General features: G+C 41.0%; 1 protein-coding gene across 3 annotated transcripts in view; it reads left to right on the top strand.

Annotated features, from left to right (window-relative positions):
* rerea (arginine-glutamic acid dipeptide (RE) repeats a) overlaps window positions 1-17881 on the top strand; it is a 333506-nt gene that overhangs the window by 174807 nt on the left and 140818 nt on the right. For all 3 annotated transcript variants that reach the window (XM_061977159.2, XM_061977142.2, XM_061977151.2), the window contains exon 3: window positions 16820-16890. In XM_061977159.2, coding sequence (XP_061833143.1) covers window positions 16820-16890 — 71 coding nt within the window. The remainder of the gene's footprint in view (window positions 1-16819; window positions 16891-17881) is intronic.

Raw genomic sequence — 17881 nt, 5'->3', positions numbered from 1 at the left:
TTATTTATACTTTCTGGATAAATGATGTGATAATGTTCATCCGTCAACTCATTGGTGTTAATTTTCAATCTATCAAGATCAAAAAAATTATATCAAAATCAAATTACAGGATGTTATGTCTGTAATTTGCTCACTTTCCATCATGTGGTTTATTTTTTTTAACATATGTAGCATATTCTACAAAGACACAAAGAATTGCTATTGCGACATCTAGTGGACACATTTAGAACAGCAGTTTCTTTCATTCAAACATTTTGGCAAAATTTTATACTTTGCAAACTCATCCCGCGCGCCGGATAAAACCTGTTCAGGCCCGCGGGCCTTATGTTTGACACCACTGTTGTAGAGCAATGTAAGTGTAAAGCTTGTCCAGCGGTGCCCCCTGCCTGTACATTCCACAAATTTCCACTTTTTGAGAGTTTAGTTGAGCTATGCGAGCCAATGAGCTAAAAGTATGTGATCTTATTGTCCAGTACAGATGTTAGCCATTGGAAAGTAATGTTTGCACACATCTGTTACGAGGCCAGCAACAAACCGTACAATCTTGTTTTGTAGTACTGTAGCGATACAGTAGCGATTGTTTCATTGTAAAGTCAGTCAAATTATTTGTGCAATGGAATAAAGATGTAACAATGTGAACATTTCATATCACAGGTCCTGTGACCAAAATAATCACAGATATCATTATTAGCATGGTATTGTTAAACGTGCTAAAAAAAATATCTTTCTTTTAAATATATATAAATAAACACAAAACTTACTTTGCTTGGCACAAGAAATATTAAATACGGTTCTGGTTTCTTAAAAACATAAGTGTTATTTGAGTGTTTATCTTCTTCCGTTTTTATCTGTATACTTTTAGAGTGTTTTTTTCATGATGCAGGCAATATGTTTGAATACCAGTAAGTTTTGATTGGGGTATGACATTTCATGGGGAACGACGTTAATGTCTCTTGTATTCATGTTAGCATTCAAACTAGCTATCCATTAGCAGGCTAGCCTGCTGCTCCAATATATAAACAGAGTTACAGATCCGTTAGTTTATCAGAGTTGGGTTATCAATCACGATTTTACGGTCATTTTCATTCTAAAACTGTAATACTAACCGTCGAAAGTAGGGCTGCAGTGAATAATCTATTAGAACAAAGCTTCCACTTATGTTCTATTGCTTCAATTATTCGTTTGATGAGTGTAACTATTAAAAATTGAGAAAACCCACTCCCAATGGAGTGCCCGTAATTTTAAATACGCGGACATAGTTTCCGTACGACGTCTGCCATAGACCGCGTGAGTGCCGTGGTGTGTGGATGTCGTGATCTGTGTAGCGGTTGGCGAACAGCGGGTAGTTTTTAAAAAAAAAAGTTTTTTTTAATTAGTGGACGTGTTAAAGGGGAACATTATCACAATTTCAGAATGGTTAAAACCATTAAAAATCCCTAAAAAAAGCTTCAAAGTGCCTGATTTTAACCATCGTTATAAACACCCGTCCATTTTCCTGTGACGTCACATAGTGAAGCCAACACAAACAAACATGGCGGAAAGAACAGCAAGCTATAGCGACAATAGTTCGGATTCAGACTCGGATTTCAGCGGCTTAAGCGATTCAACAGATTACGAATGTATTGAAACGGATGGTTGTAGTGTGGAGGCAGGTAACAAAAACGAAATTGAAGAAGAAACTGAAGCTATTGAGCCATATCGGTTTGAACCGTATGCAAGCGAAACCGACGAAAACGACACGACAGCCAGCGACACGGGAGAAAGCGAGGACGAATTCGGCGATCGCCTTCTAACCAACGATTGGTATGTGTTTGTTTGGCATTAAAGGAAACTAACAACTATGAACTAGGTTTACAGCATATGAAATACATTTGGCAACAACATGCACTTTGAGAGTGCAGACAGCCCAATTTTCATCAATTAATATATTCTGTAGACACACCCTCATCCGCGCTCTTTTCCTGAAAGCTGATCGGGTCCAGTTTAAGGGACGGTGTGAGCCAAGACATCCAGGGGGTTTAGCTCGCTCGTCTGCGGGAACAAACTGCCGCCATTGCTTGCCGTGCTACCGAGGTCCTTTGTCCCTGAATTGCTCACACACTCCGGCAGATTCAATGGGGGTCTGGCGGCAGATTTCTTTGACTTTATCGTTGGAAATCCATCTGCTTTGAGTGTCGCAGGATATCCACACATTCTTGCCATCTCTGTCGTAGCATAGCTTTCGTCGGTAAAAAGTGCGGAACAAACGTCCAATTCCTTGCCACTTTCGCATCTTTGGGCCACTGGTGCAACTTGAATCCGTCCCTGTTCGTGTTGTTACACCCTCCGACAACACACCGACGAGGCATGATGTCTCCAAGGTACGGAAAACAGTCGAAAAAAACGGAAAATAACAGAGCTGATTTGACTCGGTGTTTGAGAAAATGGCGGATTGCTTCCCGATGTGACGCCACGTTGTGACGTCATCGCTCCGAGAGCGAATATTAGAAAGGCGTTTAATTCGCCAAAATTCACCCATTTAGAGTTTGGAAATCGGTTAAAAAAATATATGGTCTTTTTTCTGCAACATCAAGGTATATATTGACGCTTACATAGGTCTGGTGATAATGTTCCCCTTTAAAAGTTAAATTTAATTATTGATAAAAAGCATTTACGTTTGTATTAGAAAAAAAGAATGAAGTTTATGCCAAGCAATAACATATTTGTTTATTTCTACTATTGTCCCTAAAATACACATTGAGATTCTAAAGTATTTTTTATCATATTAGTGGAACAAACTGATCAGTTGATAAGTTACTTACTAAAATAATCCATAGCCACAGCCCTCGTCGAGAATTTTATCGCCGTTTAGTAGTAATACCATTTATCATTACAGTACTGAATCAATTACTTTGAACCATTATAAGGTGTCAATAAGTAATGGGCCAGTTAAGGTCTAGGGTCAGAACAGCATAGAATGTTCTGCAGTCGTCAATTTATGTTTGTTGATCTATTAGCTTATTCCAGTCAGCCTAATAAGAGGGGAAAGCCCTTGAAGTCATCTTTAATAGAAACACAACAGCGTTCTCTGCACGCCTCTGTTTAAAAAACAAGAAAAAAAACCTTATGCTCTCTTGTATCTCTCCCACACTGGAGTCTCTGGGAAAATGGCTTTCTTAGTGGAATTCAACCACCTGCCGCCTGCTAAATGAGAAAGTGTGGGTTTGCTGAGAGTAGGAGGAGGAGGGGGGTGAAAGAGCCTCTGTTCTCCCTTAGGAGCTCTCAGCTGTAGGTCTGCCCTGTTGCAAAGGGGACGACACTATGACCAGTTAGGTATTTCCCTACTCCTTTTCTAGTCTGAACAAGGGAGAGCTGTTGGACAGGCGCTACAGTAAGAGAGAGAGGAAGGAACGATAAAACACCTGGGCGACCCAGCAAGAATTGGCATGAAGCAGCAATGGAGTTACTGAACACCTTTTTTCTTGATTTCTGCAAAAATATTGATTATTCCATTAAATCCCTGCTTCATAGTTCATTCAGTTTAAAGTGATCAAAGGTTTTCATGAACAAAACAACGCAAGGAACAACACGACAATGCCCCTGGGAATCTAGGAACGCATCATTATTAATGTAAAAGCGTGTACAGCCGTGCTTGTGCAAGCACTTCACACAACTCTGAACAGTAACAATAGCACCAAAGAACAAGCCGCAAAGTCGGTGGATAAATGTCACCACGGCAACCACAAAAACACCATAGTCCCAGTTTACATCAAAATGAATGTCCAAATAAAGTACATGTTTTAGGAAGCCCTCTTTCGTCTTGAGTCTCTTTTAGCCTGCTGGTCCCCTCACACCCCTGTAGCTCCATTATTGCATTCCTTTTGCCATTTCATTTTGGGATCAGTGCACTCAAGGGGGATACGACTGCTGGATGTCAGTCAGAGGACATTTATTCCATCCGAGGCTCACTTGCTATTTTTACGCCAAATGTGCCAACGCTGCCATAAAAACCTTGCTTTTCTGCACAGCCGTTTTATTTTGTAACTTTTGATCTAAGGCAGCACGGTGAAACGGGTTAATGCGTGTGCCTCACAATATGAAGGCCCTGTGTTTGATCCTGGGCTCGGGATCTTTCTGTGTGCGTGTGCATGTTCTCCCCGTGACTGCGTGGGTTCCCTCCGGGTACTCTGGCTTCCTCCTACTTCCAAAGACATGCACCTGGGGATAGGTTGATTGGCAACACTAAATTGGCCCTAGTGTGTGAATGTGAGTGTGAATGTTGTCTGTCTATCTGTGTTGGCCCTGCGATGAGGTGGCCACTTGTCCAGGGTGTACCCTGTCTACCGCCTGAATGCAGCTGAGATAGGCTCCAGCACCCCCCAAGACCCCAAAAGGGACAAGCCGTAGATAATGGATGGATGGATGGATCTCGTGTAAAAGCCGGTGGGAAAACAAATTGATTGAGATCATACAGTATGTTTCCATGCACTAAATTAGTCCGATTTCGCAAATGAATAATCTGGAAATACAGTAAGTTAAAGTTAAAGTACCAATGATTTTCACACACACACTAGGTGTGGTGACATTTGTCCTCTGCATTTGACCCTCCCCTTGTTCACCCCCTGCGAGGTGAGGGGAACAGTGAGCAGCAGTGGTGGACGTGCCCGGGAATAATTTTTGGTGATTTAACCCCCAATTCAAACCTTTGATGCTGAGTGCCAAGCAGGGAGGTAATGGGTGCCATTTTTATAGTCTTTGGTATGACTTGGCCCGGGTTTGAACTCACAACCTACCGATCTCGGGGCAGACGCTCTAACCACTAGGCCAGTGTTTTTCAACCTTTTTTGAGACAAGGCACATTTTTTTCATTGAAGAAATTCGGAGGCACACCACCAGCAGAAATCATTAAACAATGAAACTCAGTAGATAATAAAAAGTCGTTGTTGCAATTGTTGGATATGACTTTAAACCATAACCAAGCATGCATCACTATAGCTCTTGTCTCAAAGTAGGTGTACTGTCACCACCTGTCACACCACGCTGTGACTTATTTTGAGTTTTTTGGTGTTTTCCCATGCGTATAGTTTTAGTTCTTGTCTTGCGCTCCTATTTTGGTGGCTTTTCCTGTAGCAGTTTCATGTCTTCCTTTGAGCGGTTTTCCCCGCACCTGCTTTGTTTTAGCAATCAAGAATATTTAAGTTGTTGCTATCTTTTTTTGTGGGGACATTGTTGATTGTCATGTCATCTACGGATGTACTTTGTGGACGCCGTCTCTGCTCCACACGCTATAAGTCTTTGCTGTCGTCCAGCATACTGTTTTTGTTTACTTTGTAGCCAGTTTAATTTTAGTTTTGTTCTGCGCAGCCTTCCCTAAGCTTCAATGCCTTTTCTTAGGGGCACTCGCCTTTGGTTTATTTTTGGTTTAAGCATTACATACCTTTTTACCTGCACCCTGCCTCCCGCTGTCGCCTGCATATTGTGATCACGACAAACCATCGTCGTCTCACACAACGTGTTCCCGACATCTACAAAGCAATTAGCTACCGGCTGCCACCTACTGATATGGAAGAGAATAACATGGTTCCTCTGTTGAGCTCTTGACAGCACCGACGCTAAACAACAGCACATTATTTGCAGACTCTAATTACTGGTTTGCAAAAAATATTTTTAACCCAAATAGGTGAAACTACATAATCTCCCACGGCACACCCGACTGTATCTCACGGCAAATTAGTGTGCCGCGGCACAGTGGTTGAAAAACACTGCACTAGGCCACTGAGATTTGGACAATACATGGAAACGCCTTAATCTGAACGTGTTTGCCTTTTTAAAAATCACAATAACACACACATGCTATGTGATTGAAAACCAGTTCCCTCTGGCAACACGGCCATCTTTATTTACTACATTATTTACTGGCGAAGATGATCAAACTGTAATTTAGTGCATGGAAACGTACTGAGGGACGGTCTGCTCTTCTCTTTACGGTAGAACCAAATTACAAGTATGAACCTCCCTGGTTTTGCATGACAATATCTAGCTTAATTTTGTGCATTTAATTGTGCTATTTATGTTGATTATTTATGCTGTTATTTCCCTAAATATAGCTGCTTAATTAGCCAAAGATATAACTCATCCTAGATTCAATCACTGTTTACAAAACACTGTCAGAATGCATTGGTGCAGTTTTCTGGTGTTGCTTCGCTACAAGAAATATATCCTGGCGCTATCCAAGAGCCTCTCACCCCCTCCTCTCCTCCACCCTTCCCCTGGAACGCTGCAGCAAATTAAACAGCATCTTATTTGCTCGGTAACAGAGAGCGTAGGACACACCTCTTTAGCCGAGACGAGGTGTGTTTTAGATTAGACACGCCTGGCAGCCATAGGAGAAAAGCTGGCTGAACAATGAGCCAAAGCAGAGAAAATTGTTGTGTGTGTGTTTGTGTTTGTGTGTGGAGGTAATAACATCGAATATCCTGTGGCCTGATCGTAGGAGTGACAATATAATTAGAGAATCGCAGAGCAGGTTCTTTTTTATTATCTATATCCATGTGTTGAAATCCTACACGTCCCTAGCCTGGTTGTGAGCGGTGTGATGCTTTTATTGTAGGGTGGAGGAGAGTGAAAGAAAGCAAAGTAATAGCTACTGAGGAAGTGAGAACACTTGACCACAAAGGCCCTGCTGTGGTTGTCCCTGCACACACCACGCTCTCCATTCCCCTTAAAATAAAAGAAGAAAAATCCACCCATCCCCCACAAACTAAGACCCCCCACCACAGCATCAATTCTTTCCACTTGGAAACCCAAATGCACAGATGTTTTTTGATTCATTAGTACCGTATTTTCCGCACTATTAGCCGCACCTAAAAACCACAAATTTACTCAAAAGCTGACAGTGCGGCTTTTAACCCGGTGCGCTTTATATATGGATTAATATTAAGATTCATTTTCATAAAGTTTCGGTCTCGCAACTACGGTAAACAGCCGCCATCTTTTTTCCCCATAGAAGAGGAAGTGCTTCTTCTTCTACGCAAGCAACCGCCAAGGTAAGCACCCGCCCCCATAGAACAGGAAGCGCTTCTTCTTCTACTGTAAGCAACCACCCGCCCGCGTAGAAGAAGAAAAAGCGCGCGGATATTACGTTTCATTTCCTTTGTGTGTTTACATCTGTAAAGACCACAAAATGGCTCCTACTAAGCGACAGGGATCCGGTTCATGAAAAGACGCAATCTCTCCATCCACACACGGACTACTATTTTACAGCAACTGCCTAAAGACTTTCAAGAAAAGCTGGCTACTTTCCGTGCATATTGTAAAAACAAGATAGCTGAAAAAAAGATCCGGCCAGAGAACATTATCAACATGGACGAGGTTCCACTGACTTTTGATATTCCTGTGTACCGCACTGTGGATACAACGGGAGCACGTACGGTGAATATTCGCACCGCAGGGAATGAGAAGTCATCCTTCACTGTGGTTCTAGCTTGCCATGCTAATGGCCAGAAACTTCCACCCATGGTGATATTCAAAAGGAAGACCTTGCCAAAAGAGACCTTTCCAGCCGGCGTCATCATAAAAGCTAACTCGAAGGGATGGCTGGATGAAGAAAAGATGAGCGAGTGGTTAAGGTAAGTTTACGCGAAGAGGCCGGGTGGCTTTTTTCACGCAGCTCCGTCCATGTTGATATACGACTCCATGCGCGCCCACATCACGCTGGTTTTTAATATATTATTAAAGTTTGACTGACCTATCTGACTGTTTTTTTGACATTCCTTTAGCGCAGTTAGATGCGGCTTACAACACGGGGCGGCTTATAGGTGGACAAAGTTTTGAAATATGCCGTTCATTGAAGGCGCGGCTTATAACCCAGGGCGCCTTATGGTGCGGAAAATACGGTACTACGATACTATACTAGTACCGGTATACCGTACAACCATACTCCTGACAAATGTACGTTACAACTATACACAACTTTCTATAAGAAAAGGCAACAGCGGAGGATGCATATGCATGTACGAGTCAGTATGCCCCAGAACAAGTGGATAGAGGAAAAACAGCTTATTGACTACAATGTCGGTCTACAATGGCGTACTGGCACAAGGCTCTTCAGAGATATTTCAACTAGAGATGTCCAATAATATCGGACTGCTGATATTATCGGCCGATAAATGCTTTAAAATGTAATATCGGAAATTATCGGTATCGGTTTGAAAAATTAACATTTATGACTTTTTAAAACGCCGCTGTACGGAGTGGTACACGGACGTAGGGAGAAGTACAGAGCGCCAATAAACCTTATAGGCACTGCCTTTGCGTGCCGGCCCAATCACAAATATATCTATGGCTTTTCACACACACAAGTGAATGCAACTCATACTTAGTCAACAGCCATACAGGTCACACTGAGGGTGGCCGTATAAACAACTTTAACACTGTTACAAATATGCGCCACACTGTGAACCCACACCAAACAAGAATGACAAAAATATTTCGGGAGAACATCCGCACCGTAACACAACATAAACACAACAGAACAAATACCCAGATCCCCTTGAAGCACTAACTCTTCCGGGACGCTACAATATACACCCCCGCTACTCCCTTTGAATTTGACATATACACATCTGAAAATGTATTAATTGGAGGTGTGGTGTTTGATTTCAGCTCATTAGCCTTAACATTCAAACTGTAGATGCTAATATGTTATCACGTGTTTGAATAAAAGATATGTTATGCAAGTCAAACATATTAGCTGCCAAAATAGACTTTTAGCTCGTTTCAGCGTGGTTGCTTCTCTTAAATATGCTGGAGGATTTCTGGTAAGGTAGTACATCATTGATGTACCGGTAGTACTATTGTGAAATGCCAGCTGTGTTTGACAGTGCAAATATTTCACCACGATGTCTGTCTTTTTCAGTTTGAAATGATCGCAAAACCTCTCATCTGCTTTCAGTTCTTTGCTGTCTTTCCACTTTGTTGTTGTATTTTGAGCCATCCTACCTCTTTCTCTCACACACACACACACCGGCTACATCACCGCCAACGCAAGCGAGATAGATTACTAATAGGTGCACTGCTCCTGTGCGCTTGACCAAAACAATATTTATTCAACAAATCATCAAAGCGACGAAATACAAAAGGATGCTTTTTTTCTAATCAAATTAATCGAGGAATCGTTGTAGCTCTAGGCTATTCAATTGGTGGCCCACGAGTACATTTAAAAAAACTTGTAAGAGTCTCACATTTTTGTAGCATAGAGTGCTGTCATCAAGAGTATTTTTGACTAAGTTTTTTGCAGAAGGTCCTTAAAAACAGCAGAGCGCTTTTATCATTCTGACAAATCAATCAAATGTCTCCTGTAGAGGACTCTGCTTCTCCAGAATGTACAAAATAAAAATAATCGTGATGCGGCCCCGGTCCTTAACTTTTTGGAAAACAATTTACTTTATTATCCCTATTTTAGACACACAATGGGCTCAGATACTGACTGTGAATGAACTAGATGCAGTGTTGGCGTTAACGCACTTGTGTCTTTTTACGCATTGAAATCAGAAAGGATGCGCAATTCTGGAAGCCCGCGCACTTTTTTTTTTCTACCGTTATTTTTTATTTTTTATTTTATCGATTAACGCTTTTCGCTGGTGTTTTGTTTTATTTATATTTGATGGGTCAAAATTCCGTCCCCGTTTATTGCGTTTTTATTGGTCGTAAATTTTAATTAGCCGAAAATTTTATCAATGACAAATACTGCCTCAGTTTGCCCTCGGATCACTTTAAATGATAAATGATAAATGGGTTGTACTTGTATAGCGCTTTTCTACCTTCAAGGTACTCAAAGCGCTTTGACACTACTTCCACATTTACCCATTCACACACACATTCACACACTGATGGAGGGAGCTGCCATGCAAGGCGCTAACCAGCACCCATCAGGAGCAAGGGTGAAGTGTCTTGCTCAGGACACAACGGACATGACGAGGTTGGTACTAGGTGGGGATTGAACCAGGGACCCTCGGGTCGCGCACGGCCATTCTTCCACTGCGCCACGCCGTCCCTACTTTACCGCAAGGGGCTGTCAAAAGAAAGACTTAATGGTAAACACTAAGGTGAGTGTAAAGTCAACCTTTTTAACTTCATCCTGTGCCATGTAGGGATGATACTCGAAACCGATTTTCCCGGTTGTTCGATAAGAAAAGAACCGAGTCCTCGGACTCGAATTCCTTTTTGAGAACCGGTACCCGTTATCGAGACCACTATAGTTAAGAAAAAGAGTTGGTTCTTTAAACGAATCCCTCAGAACGAATCCAGTCCCGACCTGAAATGCTCCGTGAGACATCACAAGAAATGACGTCACGCAGCTCAGTCATTAGGCGCAGATAGCGAATGCAGGAAAAAAATGGACCGGAAAAAGCGTTCCAAGGTGTAATTAAGTTCAAAACAAAAGGTATAATCCAGTGAATAACTTTACTGAGAGATTTGAGCAGGGTACAAACACATGACGAACACTTTTACGACCAACCGGAAACATAGCAACCAGGCTAGCAACGCACCTCCTTTACGGCAGCTGTCGCAACGTTCTTAAAGCAACCGCAGCACATACATACTGAATATATACAACATATATGACACGATCTCCCTTTTTTAACTTTTGTTTTTCTTTCCTTGTAAACAAAACAAAATCACACTGTATATGTGTTGTCTGTCTAATTATAAATAATGCAGACGAGGCGTGTTGGCTGAGTTCTTGGCGTTTACTTTCACAGCGTGCTCATAACCTCATTCTTAGCTGCCGGCGTGACGACATGCAACAACACTTTTCGGGGCTACCGCGCATGCTCGTCACTCCCGTTGCATGCTGGGTAGTGTAGTTGTTATATTCCCTAGCTCATAACATCACATCTTTCCCCCTATAAAGAAATAATGTTAACTCAATAAAGTGTATTTCTTTTTTTAGCTTTAACTTTTCATTTTTTAGCATTGTAACCACATTTGCAAACAACTTTTCTCTTCATAGAATTTTCTTTCAATAAAGAAATAAAGTGCAAAAATGTCAAAGCATCATAACAAACAGTTATGTCAAATAGCAGCAGAATTGCACTTTTTGAAGAGCTGTATTATTTTCAGTTTTGTGCCCAAGGGATTGATTTTATTTAACACTATATTATTATTTATACACCTATAGTGATCACAGAGACAGGTTGTTTTTGTGTTACTGTATATATTTGTTTTTCTGAAAAATCCCACTTAATATACTTTGGGTAACAACAGTCAATATTTGTTTATTTTATTTTATTTTTTTAGGGGGGTAACAGTCAATATTTATTTATTTATTAGATTAAATTTTTTTCTTATATAATAAAAGTGAGCTTTTGTTAAACCAAATATTGTGTTTTTTCCATATACAACAACCTATCTGGACTCGATAAGAGAATCGATAAGGAATCGGTTCGATAATAGGATTCGATAATAGGCTCGAACTCGATAATTTCTTATCAAACATCACCCCTAGTGCCATGTCTCCAGTAAATGACTTGTTTTAGTCTTTGTGAGTTTATGGATATTTCACTTTTATCCCCCGCTGTATCGACATCGTTGGAGGATGGAGACAGACTAGCTGTTAGCTTCAAGCTAACCAGCACCCGACCAGACTCCTCCACCCCAAAAACATACTTTGCAGGTCAACAGACGGGGTAAATATGTGCCTTTTGAAGTGTTAATGTGCGAGGAGTGTTCAAAAGGAGTCTCTTGGAGAAGTGGCTGACAAGTTAGCAAAGTTGAAAATTCCTAGCGCCAACACTGCAGATGCCTTCCCCACCACACCGGCCATATTTTTTGTTTTACTCTTTCTGTCGCCTCAAGTATATACGCCTGTTGATGTGATCTTGGCCTCTCTAAATGAATGTGCAGGCGAGGTGAAGGGGCAGTACACCCTAATTCCCCCCGATTTGACTCCTACATAACATGTCATCCCGCTCAGATTAGTCTCTTTTGTTCTCGGTCCTCACTCGCGCTCCCCTCCCTCCCCGCCGTCTTCCACGTTTGGCCGTCTCTCTCAACACACGCAGACACCGTGTCACTCACAGATCACACAGCAGTACTGATGGATATTTTCATTCATGCTATCTTGTAAATGACTTCCAGGGACGTGTGGGGGAGGCGAGAATGGGGGAAATATAATGCATCACTCAAAGCCAGCGAGGGCGATAACCCCCTGCCCCCCTCCCCCCACCCACCCCCTCCAAACAGCTCATTCAGCCCATAGTCGATAACAAGCCCACCCTGGGGTTACAAACACACACACACACACACACACACACACGCACACACACACACACACACGCTTTCTTCAACAACAAAGCCTGTGATGTCACATGAGCTCTCAGCTTATATAGACAGCAGGTTTTCTACAAATGGCCTGGTGGCTGTAAGGGCCATTTAATATCTTTTGCCACCCTTCTTTTCCTTTTGCAAAGCAGTAAGATAAAGCACAGCCAGATCAATGACTCAGCTGACGAGAATACATAAATAACAGACGTGGCCTGTCACTGAAAATGCTTAGCACACACCTTTTGTAAGAGAAAGCCCACTTTGGTTCTTGTACATGGAGCAGCATGTTTTTTAATGATACTGGTGAAATATTACTGAGGCTTGTGTCGTTTTTTAAATGTCGTCTCATGAAGGAGCACAATGCATTAAAACTCAAAACATTGATTCACATCCGAATTGTGATTATTTTTCCTTTTTTTTTTTTCGATTGTAAATTCCATCCACCCATTTTCTACCGCTTGTCCCTTTTAAGGTCGCGGGGGGTCGCTGGAGCATATCTCAGCTGCATTCGGGCGGTAGCCGGGGTACACCCTGGACAAGTCACCACCTCATTGCAGGGCCAACATGATTCCTAAAATTATTTTTGAAATTATGTTTTTTCGGGGGTCCATCTCAGCGATTACCGTATTTTTCGGACTATAAGTCGCAGTTTTTTTCATAGTTTGGCCGGGGGTGCGACTTATACTCAGGAGCGACTTATGTGTGAAATTATTAACACATTACCGTGAAATATCAAATAATATTATTTAGCTCATTCACGTAAGAGACTAGACGTATAAGATTTCATGGGATTTAGCGATTAGGAGTGACAGATAGTTTGGTAAACGTATAGCATGTTCTATATGTTATAGTTATTTGAATGACTCTTACCATAATATGTTACGTTAACATACCAGGCACGCTCTCAGTTGGTTATTTATGCCTCATATAACGTAAACTTATTCAGCCTGTTGTTCACTATTCTTTTTTTATTTTAAATTGCCTTTCAAATGTCTATTCTTGGGGCAGCATGGTGGAAGAGGGGTTAGAGCGTCTGCCTCACAATACGAAGGTCCTGAGTAGTCCTGGGTTCAATCCCGGGCTCGGGGTCTTTCTGTGTGGAGTTCTGACTGCGTGGGTTCCCTCCGGGTACTCCGGTTCCTCCCACTTCCAAAAACATGCACCTGGGGATAGGTTGATTGGCAACACTAAATGGGCCCTAGTGTGTGAATGTTGTCTGTCTATCTGTGTTGGCCCTGTGATGAGGTGGCGACTTGTCCAGGGTGTACTCCGCCTTCCGCCCGATTGTAGCTGAGATAGGCTCCAGCGCCCCCCGCCACCCCGAAGGGAATAAGCGGTAGAAAATGGATGGATGGATGTCTATTCTTGGTGTTGGGTTTTATCAAATACATTTCCCCAAAAAATGCGACTTATACTCCTTATAAATGTTTTTTTTCCTTCTTTATTATGCATTTTCGGCAGGTGCGACTTATACTCCGGTGCGACTTATACTCCGAAAAATACGGTACTCACTTTGCATGTAGGTAATACACCAGTAGCCAAAAGGAGCTTTTGCATAAAATGTTTTATTATAATGTTTATACTAAGGATGAAAGAGTATGACAATTTCCTATCACGGTTATTGTGACCAACATTTTTGGTTATCGTTACTGCGGTATTGTTGAATATGCTCAAAAAGTACTTATATACACACACTGAAATCTTTAGATAAAAAAACCCAAACTAAATTAAATAGACCCACTGTTTGAAAGCCCACTATTTTGCATGTTTCTTATGCATCATTCATTGAACGCACCGAAAAAACACTTTTGTGTAATTTCCCCCTGAGAATATATTGATCACTCTGTTTTAAGAGAGCACAGCTTGTAGGTTGAATTTGCACAATTGAATATCTTTGGCCTCGGCAGGTCAATACCAATTTGTTTGCCCATATCAGATTGTTTCATGTCAATGTGTTTTCATACCCGACCCAAGCCTCTTTCGTATGTGGATGGATATAAATCAGGTTTATAGAATAGATATAATTGTTTGTCTCTTAAAAGAAAACTGCACTTTTATGGAATTTTGTCTATCGTTTGCAATCTTAATGAGGGACAAGAAGACAAAAATTTTGGTATTTTTGCATTCTAATTTGCAAAAATGGACTCGTTCTTGGTGATGGCAGGTAATGGGACCAATCCATTCTGCGGCTAAATCACTTGATGAATCCAAAAAACACCAACAATACTTTCTTTGCGTTCCGTAACCTGTAAAATAACCAAGCTGTAGCAACATTGTTATTGTATGAGCAAACACTGAGCAACTCGTTTTCTAGCGTAGTAATACAGCGTCTTGGGATGGCGTGAGCTAGCTACGGCAAGAGATAAGCTAGTTTTGGTGTCAGCAGCTGAATCGCTATTCAGTTTGTAATATACAACACAATGTGGTAGGACACCAATTTGTATACAGGCATAGTGTGCTGTGTGTATCATGATCAATATTATAGTGACTCACTCGATGGACAGGTGTTTGTTTGTTTGTTTGTTTCAGCTGGCAGGGGAAGTTTTTTTAAGTTGACTTTGGGTCGAATCACACCGAATTCACTCTCTTGGCTTCCGTCTCCGCCAACGCTTCACCCTATGTTCTCGCTCGTTTCTATAACCAACAGTTCATCCTCCGCATATTTAGTTTCAAAAAGATAAGGTTGTGAATCCTCATTTGTGCAAAAATAGTCGTCTTTGTTGTCTGTTACCAAGTTTGTTTCCGGAAGTAGGAACACACATTTGTTGACGTAATTTGGAAGTGCGCTGCTATAGAAACGGAATTAGATGCACTGAAGAATTAAGTTCCAGTAATTCATAAAATGACCAAAATACGGTAAATATTGAACATACTACATATTGTTATGAACATGTCTGTTACTACATTATATATAGACTTGCAGTGTGTTACAAAACATTGATGTAGGGCTTTGAAGGCTACTGCGGTGACTCCCATTAACGCTTTTAACATATTTAGGATCCTAAAAAAAAAAGATGATTGTAATCGATAGGCAAAATCCCCCCAAAAAAGTGCACTTCCCCTTTAAGGCACAGGATTTTCTTCGGTCATTAAAAAGCATTAAGTCAGTATAAATATTATATGGATTTTCTGAAAATTAATGCCTTGAATGACATAAAAAATCATTCAATACGATGGCATTAAAGAATTAAAAATACAATTGATGGAAATAAACAATGTGGTTCACAATTCATTTTGACTATACAAACACTTACTGATTTTGATTGGAAGCACATTGTGATGATTTACAGGCGGAGCCCTTTTATTGGCTATTGTCTACGGCCGGTGCACAAAGTCAGAACACCAAATGCTTGGAATATGAAATATGTTTGACAGGCACTACCCCACATTTCAATGCAAAATGTCAGATCTGTGATTTATGTAAAATATACAATGCTTCTTTTCATTTAGCAATTCCTTATCCTTTTGTAAAATAGCAGTAGTTAGATATTTTAACCTTTAACTTATAATTAATGTGATTTACATGACTAATCTTATTCTTATTTTTCTACTGTTATATTTTTATTCTTATTGTTATATTTTATATTTTATTTCCATTTATACCCCCATTATTTACTTTTTACTTTTTCAATTCAATCTCAATTCTGTACACTGCTGCTATCTATCTATCTATCTATCTGTCTATCTATCTATCTATCTATCTATCTATCTATCTATCTATCTATCTATCTATCTATCTATCTATCTATCTATCTATCTATCTATCTAATTTTAATCAATCATGATAATTAATCAGCCGTTCATCATCGTCCTTTGAGAACATTGAGTCAAATGTCCAGCTCTAATAAAGACAAATATTTATTTTGACATCAGCTTGTGCAGGGAAAGGACTGCACCAGGTGGAGCAGCCATCATTAGCCTCGTCAACCCCCACCTACTCTTCCTTTCTTCTTCTCTGAAGTGGCTCGCTGTACTTTGTCCACGGCAGTGTAAATGTTTTTGTTCAGGAAACGGTGAGAGGTAGGCGGGGGTGGTTCATGACCAGGCCATACCCTGAAAGTCCTATTCAAGCACAGCCTCACAGCAGGCCTCTTGACCACCTTCCTTGCACACTTTTTGACAAGGCATGGATTTCCTCTTTTTGTTTTGCAGCTCTGGATATGTATATATTGTCAAACTTTGTCAAACCAGGTTAGACTGATGGCTGGGGGCGGGGCAGGGTTACCGCGGGTATTGCTCACTGGTGTATAAACGTAGTGGAACAATAGCATAATTCCCCTTGGGCGTAATGTTTTCTTTGGAAAGGCAACCTTGTAGCGCGCCGAAAGTCCTTAATCCTATTACTCGCATTCCAATTGAATTTGACTCAAGGAGGAAAAAATTTCTTTTCAGCAGAGGTAGCAGCACTCCAAATAATTTCTCACTAAGTTTGACTGCATCAAAAATAACAAATTCCTCAGAAAGTGTGAACACCATTTCCTAAAATTATTTCTTTTTGGTCTTTCTCATGCAGATTGTGTGTACATTGAGAGTCGCCGACCCAACACTCCCTACTTCATTTGTAGCATTCAAGAGTTCAAACTGGTGAGTAGCTGAATTCCTGTCTGTCCGTCTTGTTTGTGTGCGCTCACGCTATTGCTCTGAGGTGCTGAAACATACCATCGAGTCTCCAAAGCCACATGCTGTAAGTCAGGGGTCCCCAAACTTTGACACAAAATTTGGCCGGGGGCAAGGCTGTATGTATATATATATATATATATATATATATATATATATATATATATATATATATATATATATGTATGTGTGGGGAAAAAAAATCACAAGACTATTTCATCTCTACAGGCCTGTTTCATGAGGGGGGGTACCCTCAATTGTCAGGAGATTTTAATGGGAGCATTCGCATACCATGGTTTATATAGGGCACAGAGTGGGTGGGTACAGGCTGGCCTAGGGGCGTGGTGATTGGCTCATGTGTTACCTAGGAGGTGTTTCCGTCTATGGCGGCATGTTGTTACAATTTCGCTGCGCTTGTTGAGGGATGACAGGTCTGGACGGTAAATAATAAACAGTTTCTCTTTCAAGCATAGGTTGCATCTTTTATTACCACTATTGTAAGGTGTGCTGGATGCAAGAATTTGCCATGTTATTGAATATTCAACATTATTGTCTTTGAGGTCCCAAATGTGTTTGCTGAGTTCTGTGGTATTTCGCAGGTTTTTGTTCCTGAAAGAAGCCTTGTGGTTGTTCCATCTGGTTTTGAATTCACCCTCGGTTAATCCTACATATGTGTCGGATGTGTTAATGTCCTTGCGTATTACCTTAGATTGGTAGACAACTGATGTTTGTAAGCACCCCCCGTTGAGAGGGCAATCAGGTTTCTTTCGACAGTTACATGCTTTGTTGGTTTTGGAGTCGTTCTGACTGGGGGTCGACAGCTCATTTGCAATTGTTTTGTTGTGGTTTGAGATGATTTGTCGTATGTTGTTCATGCAGCTGTAGCTCAATTTGATGTTGTTCTTGTTGAATACTTTTCTTAGGTTGTTGTCTTTGGGAAAGTGTTTGTCAATCAGAT

This window comes from Nerophis lumbriciformis, linkage group LG01 (genome assembly GCF_033978685.3).
Source record: "Nerophis lumbriciformis linkage group LG01, RoL_Nlum_v2.1, whole genome shotgun sequence".
In the NCBI taxonomy this organism is placed as follows: domain Eukaryota; kingdom Metazoa; phylum Chordata; class Actinopteri; order Syngnathiformes; family Syngnathidae; genus Nerophis; species Nerophis lumbriciformis.
This window is presented reverse-complemented; position numbering and strand designations above follow the sequence as displayed.